General features: G+C 44.5%; 1 protein-coding gene across 1 annotated transcript; it reads right to left on the bottom strand.

Moving 5' to 3' along the window:
* Positions 1-271: 271 nt before the first annotated feature.
* On the bottom strand, positions 272-27,174 carry irs4b (insulin receptor substrate 4b). Its single transcript, XM_080486629.1, has 2 exons — positions 22,934-27,174; positions 272-1,388 (listed from the first exon to the last, which is right to left on the bottom strand). The coding sequence occupies exons 1-2, from the start codon at positions 27,060-27,062 to the stop codon at positions 1,384-1,386; spliced, it is 4,134 nt and encodes a 1,377-aa protein (XP_080342755.1). The 5' UTR covers positions 27,063-27,174; the 3' UTR covers positions 272-1,383.
* Positions 27,175-27,966: the final 792 nt, after the last annotated feature.

A 27,966-nucleotide genomic window follows, 5' to 3' on the forward strand; every position in this document is an offset into this window, starting at 1 on the left:
GTGTGTGGTGTGCTCAGGACCGTATGACATGAAAGCAAAGACAAAAACAAACAAATGTGAAAAAACAACCCACTTGAATCTTTTGTTGGTTTTTCAGCTTAAAATGGACAAAAAGCGAGGAGGCGCAGGGCGGGAGGAACAACACGTCCAAACTTTTCATAAAACTTGTTTGGCTCTTGTGCATCGGTTAATTTATTCATGTAGGATCCATGAATGCAGAATTTGAAAGACATCCCATCATATGTAAGGAAAGATCGAAAACACTGAACTGATCCCAGAGCGCACGTTTACTGAAACTCAAAGAAGCCAGACTGAACATGCTCAATACGTTTGAAGAGTTTCTGCTATTTATGTTTTTAATGATGACACAGGGAGTTTGTAATTAAAAGGGGAACAGCTCGAGATCTGATCTGGAAAGTCGAATTTGCGAAAGAATTTACGTGAATACAAGTTATTCTTGATAGTTTGTTTTTTGTTTTTTAAAAATCAATCAAAGAAAGTTGGTTTCAGAGACAGAAAGTGGAATTTGGTTGTAAAGGATGTGGCACCTGTTCACAATCCATTCTATACATTAGAGAGAAACAGCAAACTGACCAACCTCAATGTTCTCATCAAACTCTTGGCAACAAAGCAATTTCCCCAAGACGCCAATATAAGTCGAGTAGAGCTGCAGGCGTGGCGCCCCCACCCTGCCGAGTACCACCAGTCAGAGGAAACCATGAAATGTACCGGACCATGTGTACCTTAACAAATAAATAACTCACTACGTAAACACCAGGAGCTCAGAGGTTTTGTTCAAATCCTGCAGCGACCGTGCGCTGACGCTAATATGAAGCTAGCAGCAAGCTCGTACCATTCAACAGAGATGGTGGTGGTGGTGGTGGTGGTGGTGGTGGTGGGGTAAATAAATTCATACCAGAACTTCATCACAAACGTGCTGGTGGTGGATGGGAGGATAAAAAAGAAAACATCAAAGTTTCTGTACCATAATGCCTTTGACTTAAATCTTCCCTTTTCTTTAAACGGAGGAACTGAAGCTGAAGTTGAAGCTTGTCAGTCAAAGTTCAGCGCCTGACGACTGCAGAGCCGGAGGACCGAGGAGCAGCGTGAGCAAGAGGGGGAGGAGGATTACTATCTTTTTAAATACCAAAAACATCTGGATGAGATATGCATATATAAAACACACACAAAAAAAAAACAAACATAAAAAAAGACTGCAAGCATTCTTTTTGTCGTGTTGTTGTTGTTGTCGTTTGCGTCCAGGAAGGATCAGCTTCTCAGTCTGCAGCGAAGGTCAGAGGTCACCGGTGCAGGGCGGGGCGGGGTCAAAGGTCACAGGGAGAGTGGAGAGCCACTCAGCAGGAGCAGGAGAAGCTCGGCCACTCAGTCTGGAAATGAGAGAGCGAGGGGGAGACGATTAATGTGCAATTCAGAGAACACACGAGAAGACAAATACAGAAAAACACCAGGCCGCCGGCACTCTCACACAAACACCGACTCAATGCTTCACATAAGAAATGCAAACATGAAAGTAAACTCAGCCACTTTCAGCAATAATGGAAACGTGCGATATTTGATGAGTGAACTGTCAAGTTCTTCAAACATTTCCCATGGCTTCCAGAGGTCCAGCAGAAGTAGGAGTCTAAAAGTCCCTCTAGTGGCCCGACTGAGAACAGGCTGTGTGTGTCTGTACTAAAACCAGAAACTAAGTTAAACTATCAAGGACAGAAAAGACTCAAATGTGACTAAAACTAAAAAGCACTCCGTCCAAAAGACTAAGGGTCCCAATGGTCCCTCCTGTCCTATCTACTTTTCCTTAAACCCCGGAAGTGTTTTATTGGCGGCAACGATAAAGACCGTTTGAATTCTCAATAAGCAAAGGGAAGGAGGCTCGTTGCTTCCTTTAGAACCTCCTTTAGCTTAGGAACCACTGATGCATCCTTTAGAACCCGTTTAGCTTAGGAACCACTGATGCATCCTTTAGAACCCGTTTAGCTTAGGAACCACTGATGCATCCTTTAGCAAAGGAGGCGAGCTCACGCTGCCCCACAATTCCTTATGGCGACAACGTTAAAGGGACCGTCCTCATCATGGCCGCCACACAAAACACTTCCGGGGTTAAGTCCATAGTTAAGGAGTTAGGAGGGACAATTCGGATGTACCCCAATACCTATACAAGTGTTTGTTTCTGTGTGGTTTTCACACCAAGTATGTTACTGTGCGTTTTAGATTTGAGATGTTTCCCACCACTGGCTGAGTGCATTTCTTCACGATTACTTGAACATTTCAAATGATCAGAACTCTTGTGTGTTAGAACGTCACGTTTCTCTCCCCTCTGCTAGTCTCAGGGTAAAAAATCTGCAACAAACCTACTTTGTGACAATAAAAAACTAGTCCAGCAAGTCTTTAAGGTTTAAGATACGATAGAGCCCTGCAACGGGGAAATCAAGCAAAACGTGCACAAAAGGTCTGCAATCAAAGACATGAGACTTGGGCTCAGCAGCAGCTCTGAGCCGCGCCCTGATGCCAACAACACCCCGAGTGAGACGGTTTGTAAACCACAGGAGACACGATGAACAAGGAAATTCTGGACGGAATCAAGGAGCTGAAGGCCGACTTCAAGTAAACTCCATGGAATCTTCACTGTGACTGTCAGAGTGCTGCAGGAGAAGAGTGAGAGAATGGCACGACTTGAAAACGCAGAGAAGCGGCTTGACGTAGAAAGACTGCAGGCTCTCGTGGTGAAGGAAAGAGCTCCAAGATAAACAGTTTTATCCTCCATTCTTTTCTCGGCGTTACAACAACATCTGTTGTAACACTGAAGGAGTGACACTTTTTAAATATTCAGACGACATGGCTCTGGTGGCTCACCTGCTGGATGCCACCGCACTGACCTGCTACCAGCAGACGGTCAACCACCTGCTCCAACCCTGGGATTAAAACGCCCTCCAGATTAACATTTCAAAAACAGAGGAGTTGTGCTGTCACTCTCTTTTTACGCCTCTCAGTATCCAGGGTCTGTCTGTCCGGCAGGTTGATATTTTAAATACTCAGGAATGGAGATCAACACCAGTCTGTCGTTTGCAAACCACCATGACTGTTTAGAGAAAACCACAACAGCACCACCACCTGCTGAAGCATTTAACTCTGGTTTACTCCTCACCACAAACAGATCCCTGAACTGTACAACCACCCCTCCACCACTCCTTTCACCCCTCCTCTCACCTCTCCACCCCTCCTCTCACCCCATCACTCCCCCATCGCTTCTCTCACCCCTCCACCACTGTTCTCTTCCCTCCACCACTCCTCTCACCCCATCACTCCCCCATTGCTTCTCTCACCCCTCCATCACTGATCTCTTCCCTCCACCACTCTTCTCACCCCTCCATCACTCCTTCCAGTTCCTCCCATCAGGTAGACTCTACAAAGTCAATCTGGCAACATCTACAAGAATCCTTCATTCCAAATGCAATGGCCACTCTGAACAAAGTGAAATAAACTGGACTGTACATATATGTTTTTATCAGCTCCTGTTTGTTTTTTACATTTTCTTTATGTCTGTACTTGTGTCTTAAATTTGTTTCAAATATGTGTTGTGTTGTATTATATTGTTTGAGGCCTTGTTAAAGGAAACATTCTGTCACCGCTTGGGTGCAGACAATAAAGTTGATCTCATCAACTTTATTGAACAGGATGCTTGCACGCCTCTAAAGAAGTGGATACTAGAAATGCAGCGAGCACCATGTTGGACAGAGGCGGAAGCCAGGAGCTCCCTGGATCAATAATCATGAAGTTTCTCAAGGGAAAAGACAAGGTGGTGGTGATGAGAGCAGCCAGGGCCAAAACAGAAATCCGGTACACTTCTGTCAGGATGTGGCAGCAGGAGGGAAGCAGAGCCAGAAGCTGGGCAGTCTGACGGTCACACTGGGAGTTCTGACCGAGGAGAGACATTCATCAACAGCATCCAAGAGGAAAGTGGAACCGAGCGAACATGGAGACTCAGAGTGCAGTTACAGGCTTTTGTAATCATTACATTTATGCTGTTTTCAGATTAACATGCAGTGCCAAGTGGGAGTGAGTTTACTTGTTTTAGTCTATTTTATCTCGGCCATTAAGTGGAATGTTTAAGAACAAGAATTTATGTTCAATATATATGTTTAATTTATGTTCTATATAAAAAGTAAGTCTGCAAGGTATTTAGGGATCATTCCATCACTAATGAATGGCATGTTTGTCCAGGGCATGAAGTACTTACGGTCATATGCATATCAAAAAAGTTGTACAATATAGGTTGGTTGGTTGGGATTATTTTATGTACTTTCCAGTTTAATACTCAACCCATTTTCCATATAGTTAGAAGAAGTGGTCTCAAAAAAAAAGCACACAATCTGAAAAGCATTTGGCCCAGATGGTCTACTGTGACTTTTATTTAAAAAAAAACCTCATAATCCAAACTGAAGTCATCATAACATTTTAAATGTTTGTTTTCATTCTTCTTAGAGAGGAGCATGAATTAGCAGTGTTGTTGCTACTGGATGTGCAACAAGTTGCTGAGCAACTTCTCTTTCAGCTGTGAGAGAATGAGTGTCACGGACGCCTCTTTCTATGAAGCTTTTCCAGCTTTTCTGTTTTGACATGTGAGCAGTTCAAAAAGTTAGTCTGCAAAATGAGACATGGAATCTTGTTTGGCCTCATTTGTTAGCATTTCCATTCATCATGTCATCTTCAATCATTCAAACCTCAAGGTGCCAAGCATTGGCCATGGGCATTAGTGGGAGTTTCTCTTCCTCAACGAGAGCGCTTCCTATCAGTCACACATTCCTGTTAACTGTGATGAATGGAGTTGGGTTCAACACAACAACCTCCTCAAGGCCTTGATGCAAAAGTGGATTCGCCCAGACACCAATATATCGTCTTCCTCTGCTTTCCCCTTTTATTCGCTTTAATGTCATGCTGCCTTCTATGGATGCCACCAGGGAGATGTGGTGAAAGTCACTGTGAGACAAAAACAATAATAATCACTTGTTGAACTGAAATATAATGTAGTTATGTGAAGTGTCATATCACACTTAAGTCTCTAAAATCAGATCTTATCATGTGAGCTCAGGGCTGGAAAGCACTGGTAGCCATTAACCACCCTGGTTAGTGGGTCAGCCCAGCAGTAATGTTAAATCACAGAGGAGTAACAGAATTCTTTTTAGCTTGAGTAGCAGAGAAAAAGTTGTAATATGGAGAGATGGTTGGCACCGCCCATGGTCTGGAAACCTGAGACCAGCCCAAGGAGATTGGCTGAGAGGCATCCTGAGCGCAGCAGGGGTCGGACCATGACGCACAACTATAAAAGTCCAACACGCAAAAATCCAACCATCTCCAAGACGGACTGATCCAGACGCAGAACTTCGTATGGGGACACAAAGGGCCGCGTGTTAACTCATGCGGACTGGGCCCCAACACTTCCAACTCGCAGGACGAGCTGGAGAAGCCGTGGAAACGTACTTTTGTTTCTCTTTTCTTTTTCTACAACGGGACCCACACAGCTGAAAGCCAACTTCGTTCCCCTCCAGCCGGGCAGTTCCCCCGTGCCTGCTAACCTGATGCTCGCTTCTGCACCCACGCAAGAAGTGCCAAGTTACTCACAGCGCGTTTGCAGACCCCCCCCCCCCCCGTGTTCTACGCCGCAAAACGCAACTCAGGTCTCCCTTTCCCCGGGACACAAAAGACCTGCCGGCGGCCGCAAATCAAAGGGTTTTCCCCGGACACGGAGGCACCTTCCACCCACCTTCTGACCAAGTAAGGGGCTGTGTCTGGGCAGAATAGGTAGAATGATGTGCTATTGAGATTGCTGTGTGTTTTATTTTGTGCTTGTGAGAGTCTGTGATGCTGATCCCCTCCTCCCGTTTCCAAGCAGGTTGTGCCCGAACCACTAACAAAATCCGCCAGATCACCAGAGTTCTGACTGCATGTTCCGACACCCAGTTAGAACTCCGGCTCAGAACCGGACTGACAGCGTCGTCCAGTCATCACGTGACCTCGGAAAGCGTCTCCCTATCGCCACGGTAACGCTGCTCCGCCGAGCACAGCCGGGCCGCCATTTTGGCTCTTTGAAACTGCATCAGAGCTGCCATCTTGGATGAGGATCCCAACTTGTCCACCACCTGGTGGACGTTCAAGGTCATCACACCCACTCACATTGACCCGCCGACGTCTGCCTCCACCTGGTGGTCATTCGAGGTCATTACACCCATCACACCCACACCCACACAATGCCCCGCCACCGTGGCCCGGGACTGGAGGTCAGGCAATTGCAGCACAGCCCCGCATGACCCCGGCAATGGCCGCCGTCCAGCTGGGTTATTGTACAGAACAAGGCTTTGTCCCACACAACAATGTGAGAGCAGCACGCCACAATACAGATGGTTTTGGGGGTAGGGGGGTTTGGAATGCTGCTCCTGATTATGAAGGATGGACGGAAAGACCGCAGGATACAGAGGAGGAGACGCACGCACACACGCACGCACACGCACACAGTTGTTGTTCAAAAGTAAACTTTTGTATTTTTGCACTGCGGTTAAATTAGCAGGTACAAATGAATTCCTACTCAATATATTTAACACATACAAGTAAAATCATTCTAAAGTGGGCTGTGAGCTTTTCTAAAATACAGATGACTCACTCACTGGCCCAAAACGGTATGGACAGCTTCAGAAACTAATTGCCTTAGTAATTTTTGGGAGTAAATGACTTCTTGTTTTTGCCCGTAACCGCATTTTCTGATTTAAAAAAGATCTGTAACAGCCAACAATTGTAGCTGAATTATGGCCATTTTGTCGTTTTTAATCTTATGATATTGCTTTCTTTACGGCGACAATTTAGAGGAAAAGATGGGTTTTTAAAGTTGTATGGTGATGTTGGGAAGATTTTCCAAGAGAGGTGCTTGATGGATAGATGAATTAAAGAAATATGGATGTTTTGAATGAAAGGAGACCAAAGAAAACCTCGTAGGAGCCCACATTTGGCTCGTAGGCCCCAATTTGTCCCTTAACTGCACAATGTCACTAGGAGCAGAGCAGCTGCCTATTTAACTTCCACGATCCTTATACTTACATTACAAACAACAAACTCTGGCGATACTGTAGTTAATTAGGGCAGAATGAAGCAGACTTGAATCTGTGAGAGGGAGAGACACACGCCACACACAGTGTGAGGAGGAGGAGGAGGAAGAGGGGAGTGTAAGGTCTCTGGGTTTGCAGTCCGAGCGTGGACTTTGATCAAAACAACGCTGTTAGGACGCGAGCCTGACTGACCTGAGGTGACATCGGGTAAACACACACACACTCAGGCCACAGAATCAGGTTGGAAGGAGAAAAAAAAAACAAGTTTGAAAAAACACCTGCTTCAGCCAACCAGGCTCATTGTATTGCTGTGTGTGTGTGCGTGTGTGTGTCCCCCCCCCCTAAAGCCCGTTCGCCCAGCTGGGATAACGGATGAAAAGCGTCACAGGAGTAAAGAGCCACAGAAACATGTTGTACTGACACTGAATCATGTGACAGCTGCGGCTATGGATCCGAGAGCGAAATGACGGCGATAGGAATCTGATCAGGCGTTCAAAATGGCTCGATTCACTCGCCAAGTGTCAGAATCAGCAAACAAAAACTGCTTCCCGAATCATGACATTCTCCTTCAAACTTATGTTTGTGTTGACGGACGAGTTAAATTTGGCTCCATTTGACAGAAGGTAAAATCAAACTACTTGTGTAGTGTGCATACTGCTTATACATAGCATAACAATAGATATGGCAGCAGGGGAGTTACAATTTCATGTATGACAGTACATAGAATTCAGAAAGTTAAAAATGTTAGGAATCTCACACAAAAAGAAAAATGCCATCACATAGATATTTGTGTAATCAGAGCAGAGACTTTATTTAAATTCACTGCCTCTGACATTGAACAGTGCCACGTTTTGTGAAACTTACTGCATATGCAGGGATCGCAAAATGACAAAAATTATTTCCTGGACACTGGTCCCAGTAATCATGCAGTTTTTACTGGACCGAAGTAAAGTTTGATGAAAATATTTAAGTACTCCCCAAGTTATTGTTTATTTGCAAAACTATGAAGAATAAGACAGGTTTATGGTAATATAAAGTTGATTAACATCACAAACTGTCAAAACAGATGTGAACATAATGTGAAAAAAGAAATAAAAATTCACAACAATAAACGCTAAATCCTTCAGCAGTCAACAACTTATCTGACTATAATTCACAAATGACTCTGACACCATACAGGAACCGGAAATCACAGCCGAGTCATGTGACGTGGCGTCACCATCCAAAGTGGCGGCACCCATCGATATGAAAGACTGGGAGGTGATTCCTTGCTTTTTCAGAGTGATAAATGAAAAATTCGGCCATGAGACCAGTTTTAAGAGGATATTAACCAGACCAAGGGCACTTTTATCGGTAATGACCGACTGTTCGACGTATTTCGTGATCACTGCATATGTGATCCTCCTTTATTGTGAGTTTTGCACATTGAGTGGCTGCGATGAACTCAGCTGTCAGAGTTCTGGGATGTGGTGTTGACTTTACAGTTGCCAACACATTCATTTATTGTATTTTCTACCAACAAATGCTGCTTCTTCTTTAACTGAAATAACAACACATCCGTTCATCTCCTATACACACGGTGCTGGAGCCGCTTCCAGCCGACGAGTGCTATTTAAAGGCCAAGTGACCTAAAGAGTACGAGCTAGATGCTAGAGGCAGTTTTGCAGATGAGGTAAATTTTAGGCAAAACAAATTCTTGCAAACGGTTCCTCCAAAGAAAAATAAGTGGAGCCACTAGAGGTCAGCACTGTAATATATGATCAACAATTTTTGCAAGATAATTGAGATGGGATGTCCAGCTGAGCTGCACACCTGGTTAACCCTTAAAGCTGAAAAAGTAAAACTAACTGTCATTTATAGAGCCGCTGTAAATTCACTCACTTTGGGGAATAGAATTGGTTAAAGGTCTGTGACCTCACAAATATTAATCGGTTAGTGTCTCCTCCACGTACCAGTGGTCACTAAACTGTGATACATCAGTGCTGTTGGAAATAAAGACACGTTGTTTGTCTGTCATGATGTTGCCGTTTGCACAACGCAACACATCAACTCCAGCATTTGAATATCAAAGCTCCTCTACCAGAATCCACACGTGAAAAATGTAGGATCCAGTTTTAGTTGTCAATGTACATCACTAAAACCTCGTCAATACCTTTCTGAAGGAAATTCATCATTACAATCATGCAAACATGTATTTCCAGCATTTAAATTCTGCAGAACATCCACGTCTTGTGGTCACAGAAACTCCCAAACTTTCCCGAGGCGTTGTGTCACAAGTAGGGTTGCAAAGGGGCGGCAAATTTCCGGGAAACTTTCCATGGTAAGTTCAGTTGGGGAATTTTGGAAATATTCAAAATTTGAAACTTTCCATTGGAATTAATGGAATTTAAGGGAATTAATAGGAATGAACTGGAAATTGGGGGTAATTTAAACAAACTGTAACATATACAAACATAAATGTAAATATTTGTGTTTTTTCATTAGCAAACATCCATGTAAAATAATACAATTAAAAAACATTTGAACAGATTTATTTGAGGAGAACTTTAGTTTTAATTCTTGAACAAAAACATGAACATGCACGCCCCCACCCAATCTAAATGTAAAATGCCCCCCACCCCCCCAAAAAAGTCCCATTCAAAATTTTAAATGAAAGGAGAAGAAACAGCATCACATTTGAGTTAGCTATAATAAGCTAGCCTCTTAAATGGTTAATGAAATGAAAAATAGTTTACATTTACCACCTAACTTACCAGCTAGCTAGTTACTGTATGAATACATTTTTATTTATTTTTACAAGTTAAACAGTAATACCATTATAGATCAAATATATTCACCCCATAATATTATAAAAAACATACTTGACTTTATATAATCCACAGGTTCAACAGTGTGGCCTCCAGGGTTTAAGCAATCATCTGTGCATGTGATGGAGGAGTGCACAGTGCATGCAGGGGGCGTGGCCTCACTAGCCCTGCAGTAAGCAGTGCATGTGATTAAGGAGTGTACTCACATTAAATCTGGTTGTTTTAGCAAAGATTATGCTACAATATAATATAAGTTCCCTGTTGAGGACCAACCTTCAATTTTGTAAATTTCAGTTTTATTCCCATAAATTCCATAAATTCCCGTTAATTCCCATGGAAAGTTTCCAACTTGGAAAATTCCCGGAATTTTGCAATCCTCGTCACAAGATCCCGTTTGAACACTCGATCTCACAAGAGCTTGATTCGCAACTGGAAAAACAATCAATGATAATTTTCACGACATTTCAGACTGTTCTCGTGGCTTGAACACTCTTGAGAAAGTCGGGCTTTTTTCGAGCTGAATTGGTCAATTGTTGACTTTTGTTTGAGCTGCTGTGACGCCATCTTTGATATCCCAGTAAGCCTTGCGGCAGGTTTCCCCAAGACTACAGTGTGATCGATTAGGAAACAGCGGGTTAGAAATTTGTGGAAATAAGTAGTGATGGGGCTTGTTTTGGTGTGTTGGTTTATTCTCTGTGCAGAGCTAATTCCTTTTATGGGAAGTTAATTTAAAGAATTTGTCTGGTAGGGTAACTTCAACCTTCACCGAATGACAACTGCTGGTGCTGGCAGAGCTGGCGAGCCACACTCAGGCTAGTTTGACATTGTTTAAGCTTTTATCCAGCCTGGCCTGGGATGACGACACAGCTCGTCACATTCCACTTCCATGTAAAGTAGTTAAAGGATATGTTGAGCGTATACAGCAATACATGATGCGAGGACCCAAAATGCTAATGTCAAGAGCACTACACGGTCAAAGTGCCACCTAGTTTTGCTGCACCGTGTTCCAAATGCCTGAATTCTGCTGACTTGAGACTGCTGGAGCTTACAATTTGTTGAATTTGTGGAAGTCAAAAGGTCAGCAGAGCCACAATCAGAGAAATATGTATGCAGAGACATCTGACGCACGCAGAGCGACTCTTGAACGCACGTTTGCACACACACTCAGACTTTGTCTAATAAAGTTATCTAACATCACATTCCAGTAAGTCGAGGGGTTTGCTAGTAAAAGTGCAGCTTTATCATTACTGTGTCTGCAGGAAGCAGCGAGACGGAGCCAGAAGGTACTGAAAAGAAAGAGACGAGGGACAAAGAAAGAGAGACAGCGTTTCCTTGAGTTTGGGCCTTTGTGATTCAGATAACTCGGGACCACCTACAACATTCACAGGAAAAACACACTTTACTATGTTTACAATGTATTACTGACCAGACAACATCGACCGTCTCTCCTTGAGAAAGTGTTCCTGCACTTTGGTGGTCCGGAGCTGCATCACTGCCCCTGACTCTTCAAACTCAGAAAATCTAGTTTAAAGTTTTGATTATTAGACAACAACCTACTGAGTGGAAATAGTTTTCTTGTCTTTAAGGCTAAACAATGAAATCCTAAATTACTTGTTGTTGCATGTCAACAAGCACAATATACATATTACAAACATACACTTTGCATTCATACTTTGTCGGCAATTTTGGCCAATCAGATGGAGGATGACTGCTGTTGATGTAATGGCGAAGATTATTAACTGCTTGGAGATAACAAAGGCGATTTCTATTTATATTTAAGGAAGCCCCATCAAGTTGTTTAAAGGGAATCAACTGTGACATGATGAATCCAATAAACTTCAAAATAAAACATTTCCACCAAAACCTCTCAGAGCCATAAAAGCACAAAAATGAAAGAAAAACAACAAAGTAAACAACTTCTGAACTACTTGGTTGAGAAGTCCAACAAAGAGCAGCTATAAAATGTAAACCTATCGGCCAATGGGAAAGCTGCTATCGCCAGCCTGGTCTAAAAGCACATGCAGCTCATCAGTCCTGTGCTTATCAAAGAGCAGAAGGTATGTAAAGGTTATTTATTCACAACAACCGGCAAAAAACCTCTATGAGGGCTTTTAAGGAAACACAAATACTTTGACAGTCATATTAGCAACCAAAATGTAAATCACTATGTCCGCATGCTAGATAGTTAATAATTCTAACATGTGGGGGCGAACTTATCAGGCTATTTAAGAGGGGAAGAGGACACTGCACGCACCACACATACGCATGGGGAAATTGGGGGGTCCTGTTACGAGCATGCCTCAGTGCGGCCCATAAATTCATGTCAGTCTGGAAATAGCCCTGTAAATATAGAAGGGTCTGGGTGCGGAGGTGGGAACGAGAGAGGAAAAGGACAGCTTTGTACCGTCCTCACTCAGGTCTTGCTCCCCTGTCCGGTAACCCTGCCTCACACGCTGCCTCACCCTTTCACCATCTCATATATGCTTGGCCCTCGGATGCGGTGGGGTGGGGGGTGGGGGTTGGAAAAGGGCAGGTTCCCAGAGCCGTCATTGACGTCTGAAAACCACCTCTCTCCACACTTTAACTTCACATCTCTCTTCTGACCCAGCTACAACCTTTGGACACCTGACAGACGAGACCGAGGGGGGCTGGACCACATTCTTTGGGCAGTACAATGATGACCATAAAATGTTGCTGCACATGCCTGCAAACCACAGAAACACAAGTCTGCCTTCACAAACACTAACTTGTGGTATGAAATACAGAAATCATTGCAGGTGATCGCCACTGGTTCATTCAAAAACCTGAATGTTTTAATTTAATCTGGTTTTTCCAACGAAAAGCTCAGACAACACAGTGGCACAGTCATACAGATTTAAAATGTAAAAAATATAAAAGACAGACTGTCATGGCCTCCAGCCAGCTGATTCCTTCAGGTAAATGTATTATTTCTGGTCAATGTTTGACAAGCTTGTCAGTAAACTGCTTACATAAACTTATCCTTTCACTTTTCCAAAGTGCACTACAGGAGACCTGTCCTTGTATTTTTATGATAATTTCATTCTTTTATGCTAATATGAGTCACGTAGCCCTTATTTAATATTACTGATTCACTTCTATTCTGCAAGAATTTCCTCCTAGAATTAATAAAGTGTCTAAAGTATCTATTCTATTGCTCATAGTACAGGTTGAAGAAATAGGAAACAATAGAAGTCATGTTTGTTTTGTCCAAATTGCAAAGTTACAGTGATTTTTGATCCCCAGACCATCAGAACCCAGCCAAATGTCACAATGTCTGTGCACAGATCATTAAGTCATAATCTGCTGGAGGAAAACCTGCAGCAGCTGTTTTATTTGCACCGATTTCAACTTCATGAAACTTTGGATGCGACGAGTACATTTTTCTAACATTAATGATGAGTCATGCACTAATAGCACCGGACATTATTCTAAAGAAGCAATAAAGTCACTTGTGGGAAAATAAACCCAAGTCACATATAATCAATATAATAATTTTAAAATGTATTTATCAAACCACGTTTAAAACTAAATTTGGACAGTTAATCAAACTTAAATCATGATTTCGATTTTAGCTTTTCACAAACACATTAGAATAGAAGAAAAACGATGAACACGTTTATGCAAATTCCTGCACTGTAAAAGCACAGTGAATACACTTGTGCTTCTGGCAGCTGCAGCAAGAGTGTGATGTGTGCGCATCAATAATCTGGAGTGATTGAAAACAAGGCAGAAAGGCAGCGTTCGGTTGGGAAGAAAGGAAGGGCAACTTTGGTTTTCTGGAAGCATTTTGGCTTCAAGTCGTTGGACGCCGAGAAGAAGGAAATCATTTGTCTTGCTGTCGTGTCTGCACACCAAGGCAACACGACAGAATTTAGGAGCCAGGTTTAGTTGTTGACGTACATCTCTTTTCGGGCTGAATCGGTCAAAAATTGTTTATATTTTAGCTTGAGCTGCGGTGATGCCAACGTTCATATCCCAGAAACCCTTGTGTGAAGATTTCTGAAGAGCGAAACATAAAGAGTTTCATGGCCGCTACTGTGGCTGGTTGTGACGGGCTGCGGGGCCATTTGGAACATGAGGGTGTACCGAGACCTGTACTACAAAGCTGGATTTTCACTTATCCAGATAACTTCAAGGATTAACCCTGGGTTTTCCGTACTACGATGCTCGCTCACTTCTCACCAGGATAAATGACCCGGGTAACTGACGCTACATGTCAAACCTGCTCCTGAGCAGGACATGTTCTCGATAAAAGGTCAAAACTCTGCCTCCTGACACATAAGGGTGGGGAAAAAAAAATCTATTTTTTGATATATCATAAAAAATTCAGTGGCGATTTTAAAAATCGATTATTCTTCCCAGAATCTATTTTTTTTTAAATTGTATTTTTCACATTTTCATAAACGACCGCTGGGTGGCACTAATGCACCAAAAAGTGATTGCACACGGGAGGAAGTCTAGCTGCAGCTGTGATTTCCTTTTAAGCAGAAAAAGATGGCGGACAGAGCGACACCGGAGATTAAACCCGCACCTGTGCGCTTTAAATCTAAAGTATGGGCATACTTTGGGGACTTCCAAGCTTCAAATGAAACCCTCGGAGATTCTCCGTTTGTTAGAGAGATGAAAGAGGCCCTTTGACGAAGACCTTTTAAAAAGGTACACATCTGATGAGGAAAAGATCAATCTCAACCTAGCTTCAGCACTGGACCCACGTTTTAAAGCACTACTTTTTCTGTGTAAAGAAGAGAAGCAAGAAACACTTGCAATAATGGTCACTAAAGCTGCAGCCACTGAGCTTCATGAACACCAGGTAAATAAAATCTAAAATACAAATTATAAAAGTGTGTGTGTACGCGCTGTGCAATTAATCAAAATTTGATTACGATATCAATTATTACACTCAATGATTACAATAACATTTTTATTCATTTATTTTTTGATTACACATGTTTCATTTGCTAAATAAAACAAACTGACGATTTAGGAAATCTACAAAGAATAAAGCGTGGCACACATGAGAAAAAACTATCATTAATACCAACCTTAAGTTGTTTAATATTTGACACATCACGTGCAAAATTAAACAAATTTGATTTCAGGATTTTATTTACATTTAAAGAATATATTTATATAAATACGTTTTTGCTTTACAAAGAATTGTGAGTTTTTCCTATAATTGAGTAGCCCGTGTGTGTGTGTGTGTGTGTGTGTGTGTGTGTGTGTGTGTGTGTGTGTGTGTGTGTGTGTGTGAGAGCGAGAGCGAGAAGGATAAATTGTGTGTGTTTGAGAAAGACTGTGTGTGTGTTGCAATATAACCGTACTATATCAAATAAGTTACAGCTGTCAAAGGTGAAACCTTTCATTTGTGTGTTAATATATTTTTCCTGTTACTGTGCTTTATTTATTAAAGGAACCAATGGAAAGGCTGGACCAGAAGGATCATGGTGCCCCAGCTGAGGAAACTAAGAACCAGCTGGACGAAGTCCCCCACCTGCTAAAAGAGGTGCACTGGCTGAGTTACTTGGCAACACTTTTGGAGATGTGATCCAAGCTCTGCTCCAACCACAGAAGTCTGCTGTTGACATTGCAGAACAGGAGGTGAAAAATTACAACACTGCAGTTCTTTTGCCACTTGTTGAAAAAACAAAACCCTTGGACTGGTGGAAAGAACATCACTATGAGTATCCTCTTCTTGCAAAGCTGGCCTTCGCCAGTACCTGTGCATACCAAAGACAAGCGTTTCCGCTTAATGCGTCTTTTCTACAGCTGGAGACGTCACTTCTCAGCGGAGCAGCCCAGCTACTGGGCATGTTGACCAGCTGCTGTTCCTTCATAAAAACCTCGACACACCCAAGCACTGGCTTGATGAACATTAACCATGTCAAATGTCTGTTCAAATAATAAATCAGTGAATTACTGAATATGATTTGCATTGTTTTTTGTAATTAACATATTTCTAGGGGTGTAGGATTCAAATGTTTAGATAAGAGAAAAAAATTGTGATAATCGTCACTACAGAATCGCAATACTTGTAAAATCAGACAGGGTATATGCAGGAATCCTGAGGTTAAATTCAATACCTTTTTAAGACTTTTTAAAAACTCTAAGAAATCAAGACCTCATCGCTACTTTAAATTGTTGTTAGCGACACATCTTTAACAGTTGGAGTTTACAATTTAACAGAAATGAGGTAAGCTGAGAAGGAATAAAACTCAAAAGAATGAATTAAACTAACAGCAGGTTTATCGCCGTTCCCCTCAGTCACAACAAGTAATAACAGTTATTCAACGCCAACTGGCGGAAAACCAGAACTTATTACAAGACTCGTCCAACATCCACACAAAGGGGCCAGCTTTGTTGATGCTGTCAACAAGCTGCTGCTTAAAGTACGGTGCTAACCACAATCTTATCACGTATCCAGTTTTGTCCTTGCCACAGGTGAACGTCTTCGCAATGTCCGAATCCGGAAACATCGACTCAAAAATATCTGCAATACCTTCGTTTGAGTTCAATGAGTGGTGATTTGCTGCTGTGTTGAGACACCAGATAACCTCTGCACACAGCGTTGGTGTGCCACCCATAGCCACCCTGAAGTCAGCAGACGATGAAGCAGAGGTCGCGGTCGTAGCTGTGTTGACTAGCTCACCTGTCACGTTACCAGGTGGTGGTGTTGCTGGTGGACCACAGAAAGATGCTATTGACAGCTGCTGCTGTCTCCGGACAACAGCAGTCTTGTGGCTAGTACCTTGCATATGGGACTTAACTGCATTTATGCCCATTGAAGCTATGCTAATCCTTTTCTTACAAAGTGTGCAATAGGCTTCCCGGTTGTTATTCTCGACTGGCTTTATCCAGTCTTTCAATTTGGGCATCTCGAGTCAGGAGTCACAGAACTTGCACTTTTCCATTTTTGTTTTCTTCACGTCTGTTTTCACGCAGGAATATTCGCTGTGACGTGACGACGTCGCACCCGTACGCGTGCGGCCCTGAGGCGATCTCGCTCCGAGAACGCAACCGAGTCAAAGCATATAAAATTTAATACCTGATAGAATCGCGATTAAGACCTTTTTAATACTTTTAAGGGCCTTCATTTTCCCACAATTGATTTATCAACTTTTAATACTTTTTAAGACCCCACGGACATCCTGTCAGAATAGCAATTTAAATCGAATCGGCACCCAAGAATCGGGATTAAAATCGAATCGTGAAAAAATGGCATCGTCCCAGCCCTACTGACCAATCAGATCTCTTAGAAAAGGACCTGCCCATTCTTCAATGATGGTGATTGGTGTGCTTGTTCAGCACCGAGTCGCAACTGAGATTAGATGAGAAATTAATTTAGAGCGATCTTTTTGACATAAAATAAATCCTGGTCACTGAGGCTCTGAAGGATGTTTTTGTTCTTGACTTGTTCCAGGTCTGTTTATCTCCACGAGGGTTGATCTGGAATAATGAGGTTAATGATCACACCTGACAGAACTGCAGAAACATGAATTTATGGAACGCAGAACTACTCGTGTCGTCGCGGTGATGAATTAATATTCCAACACAAAAACACTCACACAAGAGAAATTCAGCCTCAAAACAACTTCAGCAGTGAGGAAATTCAGCCCGACACGTTTCTGCTGTAATAAAGTGAAATTGATTGATCAGCGGTCCATTTATATCGCTAATGGATTAATATTGTATAATCTCACAAACTCACGCAGTAACGCGTCAGGAATGTTCTGGCTTTGGCTGCAGCAGCAGAGTTGCTTTTAGCTGCTGGATGTGTTTTAATTCTTCATATTGTCAGAGAATAATTGCTTCTTCAGTAATCTGTAAACTGCACTGCAGGATTTCTCTGTGCGTGTGATTGGTCAGACGCTGCAAACTCCGCCCCTTTCATGTGAACGCTCACACGTAGGTCTGGGTTGAACTAGTGAGTTCATAACCTGCTTCGTAGTAACAGTGGTCAGGATCGCGCACGTCTGGATAAATCAACCCAGGAAACCGAGAGAGATCCTGGATATGTTGATCAGGGTTCGCAGTACAGCCCACTGGTCTATTTCGAGTGGGTCAGAAAGAAGGAACCCCCCGCCCCCTCCACTTTGCAGAGGGACAATTTAATGTGGGCCAAATCTTACGTTGAAAAGATTGAATTAAGTGATGCAGTGATAAAATCGTTGTAGACTGTGATCCTTACCTGCCCTGCAGTGAGATGAGGGTTTGAGTTCAGATTGATGCAAGATTTGATTTATTTATGTTTGGCTCATTTTAACAACAGTTTTGTTTATTTTTTATTTATAAATTTTTTTTGGATCGGCTTTCCCCCGGTTTTTTTACGTAGCAATCAGGTTCAAATCGATTTATGCAGCGTATCTTCATCTGTATGTCTGGAGGGCTTAGCGGCTCCCAATGTGTTCTGTTCACTTTGAGTGTTGAAGGTTGCCGACCCCTGAGCTAGGAGCTCACAGGTTCACACAAACTCCTCAGCCGCTGGGCGATAACTGACCCTGCCTCCCAGCTTCATCCCTCTCTCCCTCCCCTGGGTCAAGGATCCAGGTACGTCTTCATCTGTTCAACACCAGCAGCTAAGAGGAAGTACATTCCTGAGTGATGATGCTGCGCTTCCTCCCAGCCTCGCTGTGTGCCTTAACATGCTGCTTGTTTTGCGTAGTTTTATACTAGTGGATGACGGCAGTATGACAAAAACGTTTCATAATGAAAATACTTTGCGTAGCTTTTTTTCAAAAATGTTTTTTGTCATAAGCTCTTCAAGTGACTTTGAGCGAGGCGTGCTATAGAGAAAATATCCAGTGAGCGCAGCGCTCCGGGTAAAGATGCCTTGGCGATGCCTGAGGGTCAGAGATTTGCAAAATGACAAAAGACTGATCGTAACCGCAATGAGCCACTCGTAATAAGCAGCGTATGAAGGAAATGTTGACCCTTGAAGATGATGCTCTACAGCAGCAGAAGACCACACCGGGTGTCACAGAGCAGCAAAATGACGCTACAGTTCACACTGGCCCAACAAACCTGGACAATAGAAGACTGGAGAAACATTGACTGGTCTGCTGATTCTCAATCACTGCTGCCACATTCAGAGTGGTCAGAAACAACCTTAAATAGGTATGTGAAGAAAAATGTTAAATTCAACCAAATAGAATGCAACTGGTAACCACGAGAAAGAGTAGGAAAAACAAAATGAAAAGAAAATGACACCAAAACCATTCAGATATCTTAACAAATAAGGACTTTACAGGCAAAGAACTTTAAGAATTTGAGCAATTTTCTTAAAAATAATTGGTGCACAAATCTGTGACCGAAAACATAACGTTTTACATAAAAACACTTGTAGTTTCTTTAATAATCAAGATATCTCAATGAAACTTTCAGGGGAGGTGTATCTCTTTATATTCTTCAATCTGAAGGAATAATAATATTTTAAGTTTGTTCTTGGTCTGAAATACATTTGATAGTATTAAGATTGGAGCTGCCACACCCTACTACCTGACTACTACATACTACCACACCATATTTATTGTATTAGTCACTTTTTATCCATATACATGTTTTATTTAATAACATGATAAATGTGTGTCATGTATTTTTATTATATTGGTCAATAACAAATCAAATCCTGTCCCTGTTCCTCCTCCTCAGTCAACTGTTTTCTGAACCTTAGAACGTTATGAAACTTTGGGATTAGAAAGTCAAAATGATAACAAATACGTCGTTTTAGCTTTCAAAAGCGTCACTTAATCCTTTGAAGTTGTTTTTATGTGTTGAAGTCGAATGAGTTTTTAATACGTTCCGGTGACGATCTGAATGTTGATGGAAATGAAAAAGAAATCAAACTGGCGCACGACGAGGAGTTTCCTGACTACGTAATTCTAGGGGATCCCGAGGAATTACGCGACGCTATCCAATCAAAATGCATATTTTCAGGGTAAGTTGCACTGTCCAAAATGTGGCTCATGAATCGGAAAGAAAATAACGGTTGCGATCAGCCTTGTTCTTCACATACCTACCTTAAACAACAAGAAACCACGGATCCATCCTGAACTGGATTCATGCTGCAGCTGATGGCGTAGTGCCCAACAGGATATTCTCTTTTTATCAACTGAGCTCATTTACATGCGACAGCCACTCTGAATATTGTTCCTGACAATGTCCATCCCTTTATAGCCACAGCGCACCATCTCCTGATGGAGGCTTCCAGCAGTATCCTGCTGCATCACATCACAAAGCTCAAATGATCACAGTGGTTTACTGAACACGACCACAGTTCAAAGTCCTACGAGTATGTCAATAAGAATCAAAGACACAAATCAAACATAGGCACATGTACATACATGTACATACTCAAATATACTGTCTGCATTCACAAACACACAGAGCTCAAACACTATTTTGCTCAGCAGCCACTCTTGATAGAAGGATTCCAACAGGTAACAGCCACTCAACATATTCAGTAGTCAAGACAATTTAGCAATCAGCCAAGTTATTTACATACATTTCATTTAAATCAAACTGAAAATGGAGTTGAAACAGTCTCTGTATTCTCCTGCACAGCGTCTCTGACACCATCTGCAAACATCAGCACCCCAAACAGACTGTCTCCCCTCGTGCACAGTCCTACATGTTGTCCTGCAGCAGACACCATCTAAAAGGTTAACAACACAGATGTGTTCACCTACTGTACTTCCTGCACAGTGGGGGAAAAACACATCTGGGTTCAAGACGTATGATAAGACGGGAAGGTACAGCTGGAGATGCACACTTACAGATTGTGAAACAGTATCATGGATGGTAAATGGACAGATATTTCATTAATCTGTATCATTATGAAAGTCCAGCAGGTTAAATGTAACGATTCCTGCTCAATGTTTGAAACATGACTGCAAGTTTAGTCCCACAATAGATCACCACCACGAAGAAGACGGCTATGAGAGATATGAGATCTGGCCACTTTTCAGCAACACAGAATATGAACTAAGAACTGCACAGTGAAGCTATGCGGAACTTTTTCCTGCATCTGTAAATAGGAAAGGTTGGGATGTTGCAACTGACAAAGAGTCAACCACCAATAAATGACTTAGTGGATTTAAAAAAATCTCTGCAAAGGGCAAACTTTAGTGTAAAAACACACATTATTAGGCCTGAATCTTGAACTTTAAAGTGTTATGGACACAAGTCGGAATTAGAAAGATAGCTTAAGTGCAGCACTGTAACAGTGTGAGAGTTGGACCAAATCACTCTTTTGATAGTTGACTATAGTTATCAGCTATTGAAATGACTAGTCACATAATGTACAATAAGAGGTTATTCAGCTGGTTAACTTTGCATTATAACTCTAAACATTGTAAATATCCCCCAGGACAGTGTTCAGCACTCTGAAAATAATATGTACTTTTTCTTTGAATAAGCAGATCTTCTTTTGACTGGATACAGTCGGGTCCATCCACTGCTGTTCCAGAACCGTCTGTGCCGTTCTGCTTTCAACCCACAATTAGTCTTCTTTGTTGTCTTCAGCACAGTAATACTTAACTTTCCCAGAGACTATGAAGACTTTCTGCTTTCTTACGTTTTGATGTTTTTGGTTGAAATGTGCTGCCGAGCTTTACATTTTGGCAAAACCTAGCTTGTACTGTCATCATGGTGGTATGTACAAGTATATTTTTATATAAAAGTGGCTTCTTAGTAATGATTACATGACCAGCCAGGAAAGTAACAATGGAGTTACTGTATAGTAAATTCAACCAGGTAACAGAAAATAGATAATCAATTTTCCCTCTGACATGTACTCTTATTTCATTAAATCGATGGTTGAACTCGTCCCTTTATTACATTCCCTAAAATACACTAGCCATTTTCCACATGTAGGTTCATTTATGACAGATTTATTTAGCATAAGCTTGACATGTCAATTTAAAGGACAACTGTCACACTTGTTGGGGGGAACTGAATGTAAAACATGAGCTATAAATGTTTATACATGTCCATTTTACTTATAATCACTGAACAAACAAACAATGCAGAGGATTTTTTTTCTTGCTTTTTTCCCAAAAGAAGTGAAACTAATTCTCCTACTATCATCAGTTTATTATTTTTTACATTATTATCTCTGATTTCATCTTTCTCTTTCCTTAATGGCAATAAATCTGACATGCATTTTTTTAACTGTCTCTAAATTTAAGCAACTACACTTACAGCATGTCATCGACTGACTTATAATTACAGAACATAATCAGTAGATGTCCCATCTATCTCTCGAAAGAAAACGTAATTGAACAAAGTCAACAAAGTGAAGAGCAAGAGTGTGTGACTGTTAATACCCAGAAAGCTTTTCCTGTGTACTGCTGACACTGAATTCATTCATGTTTATTATAGATATAGATTTTCAAAAAGATGCTGAAAAATGTCTCAAATCACTGCCTGCCTTCAATGCATCAGTTCACTCTGCGCGCGCGCACACACCCCCCCCCCCTTTTTTGGAAGTGTTCAGTCCACACTTGACCTCGGTTCACTCAGCGAGCTAACCGCCAACCAATCTGCCAGTACGCCACACTTACAGACCTCCACATGAACGGCGTTTGTGGTGCCACTTCCTGCAGCAGCGCACTGTTTCTGCCTCGACTTCAGCTCTCTGGACAGATGCCTTCAAAGGCGGCGGCTGGCTGCTCAAAGCTGAACGCAGCCTTGTCAAGATCACAGAGGCGAGACTAAAAATAGATTCACTAGCTATGGCTGTAAATTGATAGCTAATAATAGCACATGGTACTCTGAGTTATTTTAGATTTCATTGAGAAAAAAATATCTTGAACACTTATTCTTTCACGTGAGCTCATTCTCATGCACAAAAGAAGTTTTTCCACAGACAAGCTGGCTGCTGTGTGAACTCCAGGAACGAGACTAAAGGCTTTCCTGAATCGAACAAACGAGTTTCTCCATTTCTCCACCTAAACAGACAAAACATACACACAAGCATAAACAACTGCTTTGACTCACCCTTAGTTGTTGTGGTGACTCCATCTGATTTGGTGAAGTCGATACTGGCGTAGGCTCCGTTCTCCGGCAGGGGCACTGTCCCTACAGGCGCCGCGCTCCCATTACTGCTTCCAGCTCCAGACACAGCTCCAGTGCTACTTCCATCTTCTCTCAGCTCCAAGGCAATGTAGTTGAGGCCGTTCTGGTAGCCGACAGACATGTTTCTGCACATTCTGCTTTCTCCGGCCCCTGAGGAGGATGCTGCTGAGGTTCTGGAGGCTGTGCCTGTTTCTGTGGTTCTTGTCGTGGCATGGTGAGACTGCGAGTCTCCTACCCCCTCCACTGACATCCACACACTGTCAAAAGAAGCTGAACTGGCCCATCTGGAAGCCTGACCCTCTGTGAGGTACGATCCATTAGGGGCTGCTGGGTTTGACAATGTGGGGTGGGTGGCTGATGATGAGGGCCCCACTCCTCCTCCTACTCCAGAGGGAGTTGAATTGGAGGAGGACGTGGAAGAAAATGTCTCCGAGCTGTGTCTCCTCCTGCCTTGGGGGTCAGCTCGCACCACTTTAGGCTCTGGCAGATGGGTGGGTGGCCTGCCTGGACTTGATGGAGGAAGAGGGGGGGAAATGGAAGAGGTTGCAGAGGGGGCGTGGCCGTAGGGCCCCTCCATGACACAGAGATGCTGCAGCATGGCTGTGGGGCTCGTTTGTGTCCGCTCACCTCTGCTGAGGTTAGATGTCATTTCCGTGTAGTCGTCCCCAATTGACCTCCAGTGACCTCCAGCCTGGAGTCTAGGAGAAGCCAGCACCCCAGGATTGCTAGCCAGGGGTCTTATATAACTGGGTGGATTCCAGGGGGCAACAAGGCTGGGCCTGGGTGACTGTTTTTTACCCAAACTTCCTGCGCTGTCCTGCTGGTCCGCCCCCACTTCCACACTCATATAGTCCTGATACATTTGGGACTGGGGAGGGGAGTGACAGTTGTCACTGGACCCCAGGGAAGGCGCTTCGTCTTGGGCAGAGAGAGGGTAGGCGGGGGGCTGCTGTTGGTGGGGGTAGTGATCACCAAACTCAATGTTGATATACTCTCCAGGGCTGGATGGTCCCTCACATGAGACACTAGTGGCAGGGACTGAAGTTGAGGTGCCTGCAGACGCTGTGGAGGGTTCACTAACCCGCAGTGGACCGTGAAAACTCCTCCTGCCCAGAGGGAGGCGGTTGGGCCTCACGACTCGTCTATCAGCCATCGCTGCAGTCGTGTGGTGAGCTCCGTAAGGCGGTGGTGGATGTGAGGGGGTGGAGGTGCTACTTCCTCCCCCACCCCTCTTCTCAGGTGTTGAAAGTGAAGCTGTGGCAACTGATGAAAAGACTGGTTTGGCAGGAGAACTCATGGGAACATACTCCCCAAACTCCTTCTCATCCTTTTCTCTGGTAGGAGCCTTATAAGATCGTGGGAGAGAAAAATAAGGACTGTAAGACTTTGGGGTGCCCTCAGGTGTCCCAGGCATGTAATATCCGTGGTTCCCTTCATTTGAGAGCTTGCGTCCACCACAACTGCTGTAAGACATATCCATGTATTCTCCATTCTCGGGCCGCTCTGCTAAACTGTTGCCACGACTAGCACCAGCTATATGAGAGATGGATGAAGCCTGAACCGGGGAGGGGGAGCTGCCGCTGCCCCCAGGGAGCATCATCATGTAGCCGTGGGAGTCTGTGGAGGATTGCGACTGGAGCTGTGGATTGTGGTGATGAGCTGAACGGGCGGCTAAAGCCGGACTGTGAAACTGAGGGGAATGAGAGACGTGATGGGCGTAAGAACTGGGTTGCATAGGCATGTAATCGGGGGGAGTGTCCCGTGGCGATGCAGCCACGCCACACATCATGGGGATGTAGCCACTGTCTTCCTTGGCAGAGGAGGATGTGGGGGGAGGGCGTTCTGCACCGGCCTCCGTCCGGGAGAGCGTGGAGGGACGGCTCTGCTGGCTGTGCTCAGAACAGGAGCTGTAGTCGGAGCGGAGTGAGGAAGAGGAGGACGACGGCCCGCCACGAAGCAGCCCGCTGCCAAATGGCAACACCACGTCTGACCCCTCGTCCAGTGAGAAGTTAGTCTGGGTCATTTTCTGATAAACTGTCACTCCACAACTGCCGGTCGCTCCACCAGTAAGTCTGGAGAAGGAGTGTGTTCTCCTCCTCAGTGACGAAGAAAAACGTTCATCCTCGGTGGTCAACGTGCTTTCGTCACGTGGTGTGTCACCTCCGCTGTTGTTCCCAGAGCTGGTTCCAAAAACCTCCCGGCTCCAGCCCATGGCCATGTAATCATTCAGACAGTGCTCCTCTCTGATTGGTGGGGTGTTTCCCAGAGAATCAGGCGTGTTGCTCCGCACCCTGAAATAGCGGAAGTCGCCAGGGCTTGAGCCGTACTCATCTGAGGAGTTGAAGCCACCGTCAGATGGGGAGCCGCATATGGAGGCACTTGAGGGGCGTGTGAGGGTGTCAGAGACAGATCCGTGGCCGCTACTGGAGGACACGCTCACGGGACTGGTGGTAGAAGGGAAGTGTGACACCGGCAGCGACGCGGAGCGAGCATGGTAGGTGGATGAAGACCCCGGGATCGCTCTGACAAAGCGCCCACTACCAGTATTCGTACCTGCATTTCCTGTCGCCACGCCGCTCCCGCTGCTGCCGGCAGCAGCGCTGCCTTCCTGACGGCCGTGGTGTACACGAGTAGAGTTAAGGTGAACCAGACTCCCCGTGGTGGAGCGGAACGGACGGTTCATCGTCCCCTCACCCTCACTGGACGTGCGAAAGCGATAACCACTAGCCCCGGAGCTTTTACTGGAGGGCGGCGTGCCCACCACCGACTCTGTCCTTGACCGCCGCTGCAGCCCAGTCTGACTTGGCGGCAGGTTTCCCAGGTGTCGCCGCGTTGTGATGAATGACATTGGATTAGAACCTGAGGACTGGCTCTTGCTCCTCGGCCTGAACTCTGCGAAAGCTTTCAGGGCCTTCATCGTTTCCAGGATGGTCTCGTGCATGTTTTGGGCCACCACAGAATCATCCACCTGCATCCATATCTCTCCGGGCCCGATGGACGATGAGCGACCCACCTCGATGAAAAAGAAGCTTTCAGAGTGTCCACAGCGCCTGATGTTCATCAGCTGGAGGTTGACACAGGGCGTTTCAGAGTTCAACTTAACAAGGTGTATGGTTTTAGTAGAGAGGCAAAGCCGGTAAACACCTGTGAGGTTTTTACTTTGGCCCAGTCCTTTAGGCTTTACATTCACCTGCCACACCTCTTTAAACACAGTACCGGGGGTGACTGTACCGTATCCATCATCGAGATCATCTGAATCCACGTGCCCTTTTTTACCCTCACTCATCAACTCACTGACAGCAACGTACCAGTCCTCCTGCTCCTGCTCGTTCTCAGCCACAATGGCGAAGTACTCATCCTTAGTGTAAAGGGCGATGAGGTGTTTGTTTTTGGAATCCGCTCTTTTGTTTACCGTGAAGCACTGGTAGAGGTAAATAACCCTTTTCGGAGGAGAAGGGGCGACCGCTCCGCCGCTCACGGCCGCTGCAGCAGCGGAGCGCAGGCTGCTCCTAAATTTCTTCTCGCTGTCATAGTACTCCAGGCGGCTCGGCCCGAGGTGGCTGGCAGCCCGCAGAACGAAAAACCGCTTGTGTCCATGTTTCTGTTTCCTCAGGTAGCCACACTTTCGAATATCATCCACAACGTCCGAGGTATTTGCAACGCTGACCGCCGCGTACACATGGCCGCCGCTCGCGGCAGGCTCCTCCCCGGTGTGTACCTGGCCGAGCGACGAGGACGAGGCTTTCCTGCCTGGTGACTCGGCGATGTTTTCCCCGGAAAGATGCTGCTGCGGAGCCAGCTGGTAGTGATGGTGCTGCTGCTGATCCTTTGGTGGATGATGGAGGCCGGAGTGGTGATGGTGGAGGTGGTTGGAGGGCGGTAAATGCTGGAAGCGGGAGCCGCCGCTGCCGCTGCCTCCTCCTCCTCCTCCGCAGCCGCCGATATTAATTAACGGGGAAGGGGGTTCCCCGACTGGGCCGTCTCCGTTCTCGGCCGCAGCTTTTGTCTCCACCAACAGCATCGCCGCCTTGCCTTCCTGGTAATTCGCCATCGGAGAAAACAATCAAAGGTCACTTTACTAGCACGCTAATCCGAGTGGACCCAGACCCCATTCTTCTTTTGGGAGTCGAGCTCCCGAGTCCGGCTAGGCCAGCTAAGGTTCACTCCGGTGGCCCGGATCCACGATCCTCACCTACCGGCGTTGTTATTCCCTCAAAAAACAAGCGTATTTAGCCGTTTCGGCAGCAGCACGGATACTCCAGCACGCGCTTTCCTCAACTCACGAAATGAAGCCCACCGTGTGCAACATGACCACGTTCAGCGGCGTTTCTATAACCGGGAGGTTCCGGCGGCTAGCTCCGTTAGCATATCTCTCTCTCTCTCTCTCTCTCTCTCTCTCTCTCTCTCTCTCTCTCTCTCTCTCTCTCTCTCCTCTCTCTCTCTCTCTCTCTCTCTCTCTCTCTCTCTCTCTCTCTCTCTCTCTCTCTCTCTCTCATCTCTCTCTCTCTCTCTCTCTCTCTCTCTCTCTCTCCTCTCTCTCTCTCTCTCTCTCCTCTCTCTCTCTCTCTCTCTCTCTCTCTCTCGGCCGCAGCACAAACAACACGTGACTCCCTGCGTCATCAGCCAGGGGCGGGCAGTAGGCTAAATCCGCACGCTGATTGGTTCATCATTTTAACCGACAGCTCGTCAGGAAGATGTGGCCCAATCACTGTGAGACATTACAGCAACGGCTCTGACAAATCGTGTTGCAAAGAGGTTACTGGAGTTTATAAATAGGCGGTGACTTGATAGGCTTACGCTGGCTTTACGTTTTATGTATTTTTCTTAAAGTAGACAGTAGGGGAATTTTTATGTTAATCCTGGTGCATGTACTAAACATGTCTGCTTGTGCTGCTTTCCATTATAAAGTGTATACCTATACTCCATATACTCCATTATATGGAGATTTTTGTACT

The sequence above is a fragment of the Lipophrys pholis genome (genome assembly GCF_963383615.2).
Source record: "Lipophrys pholis genome assembly, chromosome: 18".
NCBI lineage: Eukaryota > Metazoa > Chordata > Actinopteri > Blenniiformes > Blenniidae > Lipophrys > Lipophrys pholis.

Coding starts and splice junctions, on each gene's coding strand:
- irs4b (XM_080486629.1), bottom strand. CDS start 27,062: ATGGCGAATTACCAGGAAGGCAAGGCGGCGATGCTGTTGGTGGAGACA.